Source organism: Anopheles gambiae, chromosome 2, assembly GCF_943734735.2.
Source record: "Anopheles gambiae chromosome 2, idAnoGambNW_F1_1, whole genome shotgun sequence".
NCBI lineage: Eukaryota > Metazoa > Arthropoda > Insecta > Diptera > Culicidae > Anopheles > Anopheles gambiae.
The window spans coordinates 5,265,006-5,276,293 of NC_064601.1; the positions used below are offsets into that span (position 1 = coordinate 5,265,006).

The 11,288-nt window shown below is 48.3% G+C and overlaps 2 protein-coding genes across 2 annotated transcripts; both read right to left on the bottom strand.

The window, feature by feature from the left end:
• Window positions 1-44: 44 nt before the first annotated feature.
• LOC1281698 (innexin inx1) lies at window positions 45-6,764 on the bottom strand. The gene is made up of 5 exons (XM_321648.6): window positions 5,922-6,764; window positions 1,798-2,190; window positions 1,602-1,709; window positions 1,022-1,530; window positions 45-904 (listed from the first exon to the last, which is right to left on the bottom strand). The coding sequence occupies exons 2-5, from the start codon at window positions 2,044-2,046 to the stop codon at window positions 658-660; spliced, it is 1,113 nt and encodes a 370-aa protein (XP_321648.3). The 5' UTR covers window positions 2,047-2,190; window positions 5,922-6,764; the 3' UTR covers window positions 45-657.
• Window positions 6,765-9,059: 2,295 nt separating this feature from the next.
• LOC1281697 (innexin inx7) lies at window positions 9,060-10,924 on the bottom strand. Its single transcript, XM_321647.6, has 4 exons — window positions 10,604-10,924; window positions 10,252-10,526; window positions 9,596-10,133; window positions 9,060-9,512 (listed from the first exon to the last, which is right to left on the bottom strand). Exons 1-4 carry the CDS (start codon window positions 10,741-10,743, stop codon window positions 9,173-9,175), a joined length of 1,293 nt encoding a protein of 430 aa, XP_321647.4. The 5' UTR covers window positions 10,744-10,924; the 3' UTR covers window positions 9,060-9,172.
• Window positions 10,925-11,288: the final 364 nt, after the last annotated feature.

An 11,288-nucleotide genomic window follows, 5' to 3' on the forward strand; every position in this document is an offset into this window, starting at 1 on the left:
GGGGATGAGATGGCAGATAGTGGCAGGTAGCAGAGTTTCGAGAGTTTGTGCTTATAGCTTGCATTTTATTGATTGTCTTTTACATTAAAACATAAAATCTAAAACTTTTCGCAACGGTTTTTGAATGAAGGCTTAGGGGAATCACGTTTGTTGTTGGGTAGAGTAGAGGCCGAGCCTTCCGCGGCGATGCGCTACCCTGTGTTCTATCTTCGACCACTACTACCTACCACTGTTTCTACTCTTACTACTACTACTTGCTACTAGCGTCTTGAAAAGCGTTGCGATGCGCGATGAAGTGTTGTTTCTTATTCTTACGGTTTATGGTCGCGGAAGTATAAATATAGAAACGATTCCATTTAAAAAAAAACACACGATAATTGTTACAATAACTTGTTCTGCCCTAAACGGAAGTAAAACGTGGAATGTCGATCCTTGTTGTGGCACAGAGTATAGGAAACCTACTTCACACGTCGTGGAATGAAGGTGTTTTGAGATTAAAAGAGAGATTTCACGGGTGTGTACACAATAGCATCGCACCTAACGGCTGCAGCTCTACATGTATGCATAGTTCGTAATGCTTTCTTTTGTGTTGCTACTATATAGACTGTGCGAGTGTCGCTAGCGTACGTGAGCGGTGCTCTTTCTCTGAATTCCAATTTAGTGCATACGCTTCTTCTCGTTCTGATCGTTTTCGTCCGCATCGTTCAGCTCGATACGTTTCGCAAGCTCTGTCGCTACGTCCTTGAAGATGATTGGGTCCAGATTTCGTGCTAGCATGTACACGATCCACCAATCGCCCAGATCCAGGCTGGTGGAGATCGTTTTCGCAACGTTCCGAGGCACCATACGGTTACGCGCGTTCAGCAGTTGTGATCGCACCGAAGGCACAAAGATGATGACAGCTCTGTTTGGAGTGTGTGAGAAAGAAAGAGAGAGAGCACGAGGAACAATCGTTAGCTGTACAATGCAACAATTCAGAGTGTGTGTGTGTGTGTGTGTGTGGCGAGAACGTTTTGCTTACCGGTACACAATCAATCCGGCCAAAAAGCAGGCCAAAATGATGAACCAAAACCAGATGAAGATGTACGTCTTCTCGTTGACGATGTTCAGCGGCAGTATGCACATGGCGTCGTGCTTTTGAATCGATCCAGACGCACCATACTTGTAGAAGTTACACTTGGTGACGCGCGGGAAGACATACACCATCGGATCGGCCCGCTGCTCCTGGGGCTGGTCCGAGTAGTTCAGCACGTCCCAGCCGTACGAGATGAACTCACCGTTGAAGAACCGATTCATCAGCCACAGCTGCACGACAATGTTGACGAAGCAGAGCCCTTCGCAGATCCAGTAGCGCAGGGCGTAGATCTTGTGGCGCTTCAGGTGAGTTAGCAGGTAGTCGAGGAGGATCTGCTTTTTGGCACACTTTTCCTGCTCCTTGCACGCGCCCCGATTCAGCCCCATCACGATCATTCGCATCAGTCCGCCCTCCACCGCGTCCCAGATGAACTTTGGAGTGTAGCAAGCGATCGCCTGTGGAGAAGGAAGAGGTTCGAAGGTAAATGAGGCAAATTCTTTGATAGCACTCCCAACTTTCTACTTGCCTGGAAGAACAGCACGAAGCAGACCCACTGGTAGTAGGTGTAATATTTCTTCGCATCTTCATCGTCGAAGTCGTTCGATATGCCAGGATGTGCTACTTCGCGTCCAACCTGCAGATGATATATCACAAATAAAGCGGGAAGTGCGTGTTAAGTATCTCTCCGAGAGGAATGTTTTGTCCCTGTTCACCCGGTTTACCTGTCGACGGAACGCATCCGGCATGGTGAAGGTACTAGAGATCCAGCAGAACGTGTTCACGACGTGTGCCGGAACGCCGCCAACGATGCAGCTGATCGGATTGCCCACATACTGGGTGGCGGTAATGATCAGACTGCACGCGAGCAGCAGCGCGGTGGTGAAGGTGTTGTGCAACCGGAACACAATGTTGTCCGTCTGGATGTCCTGCCATTTGAAGTACTGCTTTAACCCTCCGAGCAGCTTAAACATGGTGGCTTTGTCTTATAATTTCACGCTTCTGTGTGGTTAGGAATATCTAATGCAGCAACAGTATGGCTCGTCCAGTTCCCAGATTAATTCATCGTACGCCCTGAAGCCTGGTACTTGCTAAGAGGACACGTGCATCAAGTGTTACTGAAACGAAAGAAACATAAAGCCAAGACGTTAGGAACTATTTTTGCTGAAACGATTATTACGGAGCGCCAATGCCAGCCGTGGTATTACGTTGATAACCTTCTCAAACCTTGGGATAACCTTTGGAAGCTGGAGTGCAGTAGGCATTACTGGTTGATACTATGGATTGTGTTTACTATTTACCTACTCGTGCTAATGATTGTTTGTTTTTAAAATACAAAAAATGCTTACAATAATAAGGAAGTTTGAGATCAGCTAAGAGCTTAAAATCAAACGTTTGGAAAAGATCCAGCATAGACTACGTGGCAAATTCCATACATTTGTAGTGCACCAGACCATTTGTAAAGTACGATTAATATCTCTAGAGCATCTGTTGTTTATTATTCAAGCAATGTCCTTGATTTACGATTCTTTGTGTGTGCCATACAGGCCTATCAGTGTATAATTGGCACGTTCACAATCATTCCACTTCAATCTCTGGCATGTCGCTGCTGGGATGTTGCGTCTATCGCATAGATCGAGGATCGTGCACAGACCAGAGGATCGTGCTGAGCCATCACCATCTCCACCACATCGCACGTTTTATGTTGTTGATAAAGTTTAGATTTATCTAGCCACATCAGCAGCAGCAGACCTGTGTCTGTGTCGCCTACAATCGACAGAACGTCAATTTCATGTTGTTGCAATCATTTGAAACACAAACAACTGTTGTTATACCATCGTATCTGCAGCGAGGGTCGGATGGGACAGATTGGAAGGTAATAGCATTAAAGTAAACAAATTAAATGTGGGACAATTTACTGAGACCCGGCCCTCGGTACCAACTCCTTTCAAAAGAGTGTTCTGCAACGGTTTGCTAAAAAAACGTACGTGAATTTTTAGCTTTTTTAAAAAAGCTACGCAGCTATTAATCGTACTTTACAAAAAGCATTTGTAAAGTACGATTAATATCTCTAGAGCATCTGTTGTTTATTATTCAAGCAATGTCCTTGATTTACGATTCTTTGTGTGTGCCATACAGGCCTATCAGTGTATAATTGGCACGTTCACAATCATTCCACTTCAATCTCTGGCATGTCGCTGCTGGGATGTTGCGTCTATCGCATAGATCGAGGATCGTGCACAGACCAGAGGATCGTGCTGAGCCATCACCATCTCCACCACATCGCACGTTTTATGTTGTTGATAAAGTTTAGATTTATCTAGCCACATCAGCAGCAGCAGACCTGTGTCTGTGTCGCCTACAATCGACAGAACGTCAATTTCATGTTGTTGCAATCATTTAAAACACAAACAACTGTTGTTATGCCATCGTATCTGCAGCGAGGGTCGGATGGGACAGATTGGAGGGTAATAGCATTAAAGTAAACAAATTAAATGTGGGACAATTTACTGAGACCCGGCCCTCGGTACCAACTCCTTTCAAAAGAGTGTTCTGCAACGGTTTGCTAAAAAAACGTACGTGAATTTTTAGCTTTTTTAAAACGAATAGCACACCATCTTATCTGCTCGCGTGGAGAAGTGTAGAGTAGGCTACGAAATAGTAGGCGCAGTTGCTTCGGTTGCACACTATTCGGGGCAGAACGCGACCAGTTGTGTAAACAGCAGCCGTTTCGAATGGCATACGTCGGTTCTAATAAAAAAAAACGAAACCAACGCAGAAGATCGTCACGGAAAGAGAATCCGAGAATGTGATACGGCGGTGTACTTTTCTGCGCACATGTGGCAAGACGGGCAAGTTACAATTGCTGAGCATTTCAATATTTGTGTCTCCGGCGGCGTTCATTGTTAACCCCCGTGGGTCGCAAACTTCTAATTAAAATTCAATCAACATCTTTCCGCTGTGGGAAGAGCTGCCGGAGCGTCGGTTCTAACGTGTGCCACGTGTAACGCTTCTCTTCATTTTCTCTGTTGCTTCTATGCACAGAGCGTTCACAGTTCTGGGACACGAAGGCGTGCGTGCATGACCATCAAGGGGGTTGATTTAAACCTGCCCCATACAGAACAGTGCATTGGTATGTGTTGTTAATTGGTTCTGTCCACGAAGAATGTATGGTAGCGGAGTCGTCCTACAGTGGCGCGAGATCGTAGTTGGCGAGGGTAGTCCGTGAGCTCGCGGAACGACAAGAACGTTTCTTCCGAATGGAAGCCCCCCGGCTGGCGCTGAAACAACAACAGTGTTGCCAGTCAGCCAGCCAGTCGGACCAGCGTCTTAAAGGGAAAGGTGATCTTGAAGGAAAAGTAGTACACACCAAGAAGGAGAGGCAGAACATAAGAAGAAGCAGTTGCGCTGGGGGCACATCTGTGGGTTCTCGGTTAGGTAATGTAGATAGGAGAGCGAGCGAGAGAACGAGAGAGCTATTCCAATTCATTCCAATCAAACATTCCAATTCCATTAGGGGCTAAACGGTGCCCGGGTTGAATGGATGGAAGTTCAGGGGGAAGACGCAGGAGGGGGAAGGGTTTGTGGGCAGGTCGAGGCCATCAGATTTCTTGGTCGTTTGGGTCGGACTTCTGGAACGTTTTATTCTCCACCGCCCCGGCACGAACGTGTTCGTCGCCTACTCTGCTGCATCTCGTACTCGTGCTGCTGTCGAGCCGGTGCTGAGCTGAGAGCGTGATGTTGCAGCCTTGTGCCTAAATTGCTAACGGCGACAGATTAGGATTGGTTTGGGTTGGATCGCCATTGCACGGCCGGTAACTTGAGAGATTGTTTCGCCTTTCGTAAGAATCGTGCACTGCAATGTGCGTGTGTGTGTGTGAGGTTGTTGTATACCGGTATGGACAACTTGTTTTACACACCACGAATGTATGAACCCGCGCGTAATTGCAATGTAAGCAATAATTTTTGTTTTGTGCGCGTCTTCTAACATCTAACACCAAGCACACAAACACAGACAGACAGTGGTTAAGTGTGCTTCCAGAGACGTTATGCTGCGTTGTGTTTTCCTGTTCAGAAGAACGTGTCACCGAACACGACGCTGCAGCCCGGAAAGGAGAGAGATTTGAGCTGGCAGAACGTGGTGCGCATTATTTGATTCATCCATCCGTCGTCGTCGTGGTCGTCGTTGGTAATTCTGATGCGGAATGTGGGGAACCATTGGTGGAGAGTCAGCCTCCACACACAGCAAAGGTTAATAAAAATGACACTTGTTCACTTGATGCTGAGAGCGTCCGCCGTGTGGAGTAGAAGGAGGGGTGGTCCGTCCACTACTGCGTGACTGCGTCCATCGAGGTTGAATTTGCCGGAGTGGCGCGTCTGCCCCATGCTGCCGTTGCTGCTCGCTCCAATACCTCGACAATGACAATGACGACGTCATTGTTCGGGCTCATCTCGCGCAACAACAAATCAGAAGAGCAGCAGCCGCTGGACGAGACTGCGTGTGTAGGGCGACGGAGGGGAGTAATGATGTGCTCTCCCCTTAGCAACTTACACACCGTCTCAACGTCCACCCGTGGCGGTCCCCTCTGCGGCTACTTGGATTCGTTTCGATTTCGATGTTGATTCTGAGGGCTGACAGTGCCAGCAGCAGCAACAGCAGCAGCAGGAGGCTCAAGCGAATGAAAACGACGCATGCGAAGACCAGGGCGGGCGCGAGCCGCCACGCTCAATCAGTGGGATTCGGTTTGATTGCAAGCGCAAGGGAAAAGTACACAACCGGGGCAACGAGAAATTGGGGCCACAATCTGCGTGGCGGTGTGGACTCGGGCTGGGTTGAGTTAATGCTCACCTTTTGCCGTTTTGTCGATTCCGTTGGCTGCTTTCCCTTCGGAGACGCTTGTGTGTATGACCCCGAGCGACTCCCGAGTGGTGATCGTTTTTTGTTTCTTCTCTCGAACCGGAGCAGAAATTCACCTTTGCCTTTTTGCTGTTGTTGTAATCGAAAGTAACTTAAAGGCTGTAACGCTAAACGTGAGGTGGAGTACGTAAAGCAGCGCACTAAGACACTTATGTTGTTGGACCGCGTTGCACCAGAATGCAACAATTGGACTCCAGAACAGGTTTATCACATTTGTACACTTTTGTGTTAACTTTGCATCGGTTTGTTGAGAATTTAAAAACAAAATCAACAAAATACACACAATTACACTGTAGCACTGAAACTGGTTGGTTGAATGGCTTATCACACAATCGATCGAAATATACCGAAACGGAGAACGCAAACACGCGGGCCCGAACTGGGAGTGTTAGAGGTAAATAAATATAATCAAAACGAAAAACGAAGCAACACAACAACGAAAAAAAACCTTCAAAACATAGCGTCAACCACAAGCGCGCACACACACACGGGGTAAGCGCGACTGCTGCACTGCTGCGCTCCAAGATCCGCTTCGTTCCGACGGAGAGCGACGTATGCCAGCTGCTGGCAGAAAAAAAATCTACATCGCTCAAAGCTCGCTTGAGCCAGGGCCCCGTGGTGGCCCCTCGGCCGAGCATAATGGACGCTCTGCCAGCTTCGGCTTTTGTGTTAGCCCTTTCCCTTCCACCCCTTTCACGTGTTTTCGAGCCGTGGTGTTATTATGAACGACCAACCCCTCTCCCATAGCCTTCCAGCCCTAGGTGACGTGATGTTACCATAGTACCGTTGGCGGGAAGTACAGTGCTTGAAAGTTGGGTCAGTGCATTGAACAGGTTTGAGTTTGAGCGACCAGATTGGGGAGGGACTGGTCGGGTGGGCTACATAAATGACTGAGGAAATAATTGACGTAGAACCAAAGCCTTAAATTATTCGCACGTTTTCACGAGCATCGACTGTTCAAAACTTGAGGAACCTCTTCAAAAAAGGTCTTAATAATCAGTAAATAAGGCAGCACATACATTAACGTCCACCACTGTATGACTTTAATTTCAACATCTCTCCAACACACGAGATAGAATGACGGCATCGCCTGCACGACATCGCGGTAGTGCTGTTTCGCTCTCTCGTTAGATGGCTGATGAGATAATTCGCGTTTCCACGAAGTCTTTCGCTGATCTCTTTTGTATGGGCGAAAGGTATGGAGAGAAAGAGAGCAAGAGAGAGAGAAAGAGAGAGAGAGAGAGAGAGAGAGAAAGAGAGAGAGAGAGAGAGAGAAAGAGAGAGAGAAAGAGAGAGAGAGAGAAAGAGAGAGAGAGAGAGAAAGAGAGAGAGAGAGAGAGAGAGAGAAAGAGAGAGAGAGAGAGAACATGCCCAAACTAAGCTGCGAGAGCTATTTTGTACTCTCCCGCAGCTCTTCAAAACTCGCAGAGAAATCAAAGTTACGCACCGGCTCTGCAAAGAGTGATGGTTGATGGTTTTTAGGCGATGCGTTTCAAACACTGAGTCATACAGTATTCGTCACACCAACATCGATCTTTACAAAACACTCCTACGTAGTGGGGATTAGAGCGATGACTGCATCTACTCATAAGGAAGTCACTTAAAGGTGCACATCTTGAGTGCGTGCATTCATAGTTGGAGTTGTTTTTATTGTCACAAAATCAAACACCTACCAAACCTACAAATGCACCCAATCGCACCCCTCAGTTTGGAGGAAGAGAATACTACATTTTCGCCCCGTCTTAGATGCTCTTTCTCTCTCTTTGTTTTGTGGTAACAGCACAACATAAACAGAGAAGTGATGCTCTTTTCGCTTCCTGGAAAAGCATGCAATCCCTTGTTTCCTTCTTCACAGGATAGCATTTCCACACTGAGCACTGAGCAGTAGCAGAGCAGTGTGAGTGTTTTTAATAAAAAAAAGGAAAAAAGAACCCCAAAAGGGAAAAATATGCGCCAAAAATAGTCTCCCGTGTCATGGCATTAGTAGCTAATATCCACTAACATTCTTGCTAATTGCGATGGCAGCAAGCGACGCGCCCCGCATCCAAACTCCCTGTCACGCCTGTTTGCCATTCTCTTGGGAAATCAAGGGTCACTTGGATGGATGTGTACAGGATGTGAAAGAAAACGTGGCACGGTGTTAAGGCGTTAGTAGGGGCGGGGGAGGGGTTTGTGGAGCAACGCGCAGTCAAGGGAATTAATTTTCCGCAAATCGGCACCACACATCGCGCAATACATTCGTTTTCCGCTGTGTGTCCGCTGTGGCAAGAGGGTGGGACGGTGGGGGTTTGATTTGTGATAAAATCGAGGTTAATAAAGAACCACCACCAACATGGCATGTCGTCGGAGCGAACAGAACTTTTCCTGAGCTGTGAGTCGGGAAATCTGGGCAAAAGGGACAACAAAACAAAAATTCGCCGAAAAGAAGCTTAAGGGAAAGTTAGTGAAAGATGAAATGAGTTGTCTGCTGCTGCTGCTGCTGAGGAGACAAACAAATTTATTACATGCCGGCTTTCGTTGTCACCCAAGTTTCTGAAGCAGTGGCAGTAGTATTAGTAATAAGAGAGAGAGGTATGCGCTTTTTTGTTTGCAACATTTAATAAATTACGGTAATTTCATCTCGCCTGGGAATGGTTCCCATCGTGCGCTCATTTGAGGCAGAATGAGGGGGATAGTAATTATTATTGTCTCGCAAGCCCCTTGTCGGCAAGCCCCGGCGAGGCCAACCAACCACCACCACCACCCCCACCCCCCTTTCATAGGCGTTTGGGTTCTAAAACGCAAAAGCAATTTGAAGCGATGAAAGGGAGGGTAGGAAAGCAATTTTCGGCTTCGGAATTATGGGCACTTGTGGCTGAGGGCTGGGTCATTGAAACACGGTCGCACCAGCACGAGATAATGAGATCCTGGTACCTCGTGTTATGATGCGCTGAGGTGGGGTGTTATTTGTGGTTTGTATGTTTTAGTAGGAACAGGAAGTTGGGCAGCTTTCTCGTGTTACAGTCGAGTTCGCAATATGCCGCCAAATCGGCCCATTAACGTTTAGTGCAGCGTCAACACCACCAAATGTTCGGTGTTTGGATGAGTCTTTTATTCCTAAATAATGTCCAATTAAAGTTAAAATTATAATACTTTTGTTAGAAACGTGTGCTCCTGCCCTGCCCGCCGCGGCATTGCTTTGCTTAGGCCTTCTTATGGTCATGCTCGTACCGCAGCTTAACCATCTCTATGTCACTATCATCGTCGTCATGGTGCCCATCAACTGTATCGATGCCACCATGATGGCGGTGGTGGTGGTCGTCGTCGTCATGTTCGTCGTCCTCGTCCTCCTTCGGGTGTCTTAGCTCGTCCGTTATTTGGCGCAACACTTTGCGGAACAGGTGCGCATCCATGTTTTTGGCAAGATAGTACAGGAACAGCCACTCGGTGAAGCGCAACCGTTTGGTAATGATCTCCACATCCTGTGGGTTTAACCGTCCCGGGCTGGCAAACGACAAGATCAGTGCCGTAAACTTGTAGGATCTGTTGGGAAGAGCAGAAGATTGCATTAGTACTTGTTTGTTCGCTTCCTGAATCACACACACCCATCCTCCGGTGTTACTTACCTGTTGTGCAGGAGTAGTGTCAGCATGCGCCAAACGATCGCCAGTACGGCCACACAGAACAGCACCACGTACCAGAACCAGAGGAAGGTAAAAATCTTCTCATTAATCACGTTCAGTGCCATTATGCACAGTGCGTCATGCTTTTGGATCGAACCGGTCGGACCGTACTTGTAGAAGTGGCACTTGGTCACCTTCGGGAACACCGTATCGAGCACGTCCATCTTGCCGGTAAAGTCCTCCTCCAGGAAGCTCGGCCCCAGGTTCCAGAACTTGCGCCCGAGAAAGATGTTGGTGAACACGATCTGCAGGATGCAGTTGAGCAGGTTCAGCACCTCGCAGCAGATGTGTCGCGACGCCCAGTGGCGCTGGACCATGAAGTGGTTCGAGAATTCACGCTTCACCGTGCGCAGCTTGGCGTCGACGGTGTCCCGCGAAAGCAGCGTATACTTCGGTCCGATCGTAATGTTCGCCTTGGCCGTGTAGTGCTCGCTAAGGTGCGCCATGTGCAACCCGTCGACGAGATTCTTCAACCGACCGCCTTTGACCGTCGAGCGGGCGAGATAAGGGAAGAGGAAGTAACAAATACATGAGGAAATGTGTTTGCGTGAGTCACCGTGAACTTTGCGCTGACGTGACATGAAACTCGCGAGACATACCTTCGCTTACACGCCACAGCATGTGGGGTGCGTAGAACGTGAGTGCCTGCAGGAAGAGAATGAACGGAACCCACTGATAGTAGGCGTGATGCTTTACCGGATCCTCGGTGTACATTGGACCGACGCCCGGATGCGGAAGCACCCCATCCTGCAGCAGCGACTCATTGTAGTGCCGGATGACGGTGAAGGTGGTGGTGAAGAAGCAGAACGTGTTGATGACATGCTCCGGTATGGAACCGCCCGTAATACACCGGATGTGCTCTCCGATGTACTGTCTGTCGGAAAGCGGAAAAGGGAAATGTTGAAATCCACTCAACTGGCTGGGACCACCACCCCAGTCACTGTCACTTACCTCGATGTCACCAGCAGCGTACACACGAGCAGAATGATAAACGTCGCACGGTAGTGAAACTTGAACGCCAAGTTGTCGATCGTCACAAACTTGTACTTAAACTTAAGGTGAGGCGAAAGCACGGAGAACGTATTCAGCATCTTCGGACCGTCTGGGGAGGTGAAACCCACTGAAAAACAACCTTATCCAGTGTTTTGATGCCCAGTTTGTACACACGGGCTCACGAGCTGCTGCTCGGTCGAGGTCGTCATGAGGTGTCACCGGGCGAGGAGGAACTGAGACAGACCGCTGCCGTTGTCTCAGAGCCGCTGCAGGGGCTGATAAAACTAAAGACTCTTGCCCAAGTCTTGGAAGATCGCCGATAACGTTATCAACCCACCGACCTCCGGTGGTTTGAGAAGGGTGGGTGGCGCAGCAGGTTGGCGGCTTTGGTCGCGGTGTGGTACCCCCGCTTGCGGTGGACAATCTACTGATAGATGCGTTTTCGTGCGTCGTGCAGTTCGGTACAGGGGAAGGGAGCAGGGAGTGGTGACAGGTGTGTTTGATGGAGGATAAAAGTGGACCGATGTTCAATCAAGCAATGGAGTGTATACACCTACACTGATAGACGCTTTGGCTGCAATGTGATGGAATGTGCCCTAGAATACACTGGAAAGTTTCCTATTCTTGAAGAATTGTTCGAAAC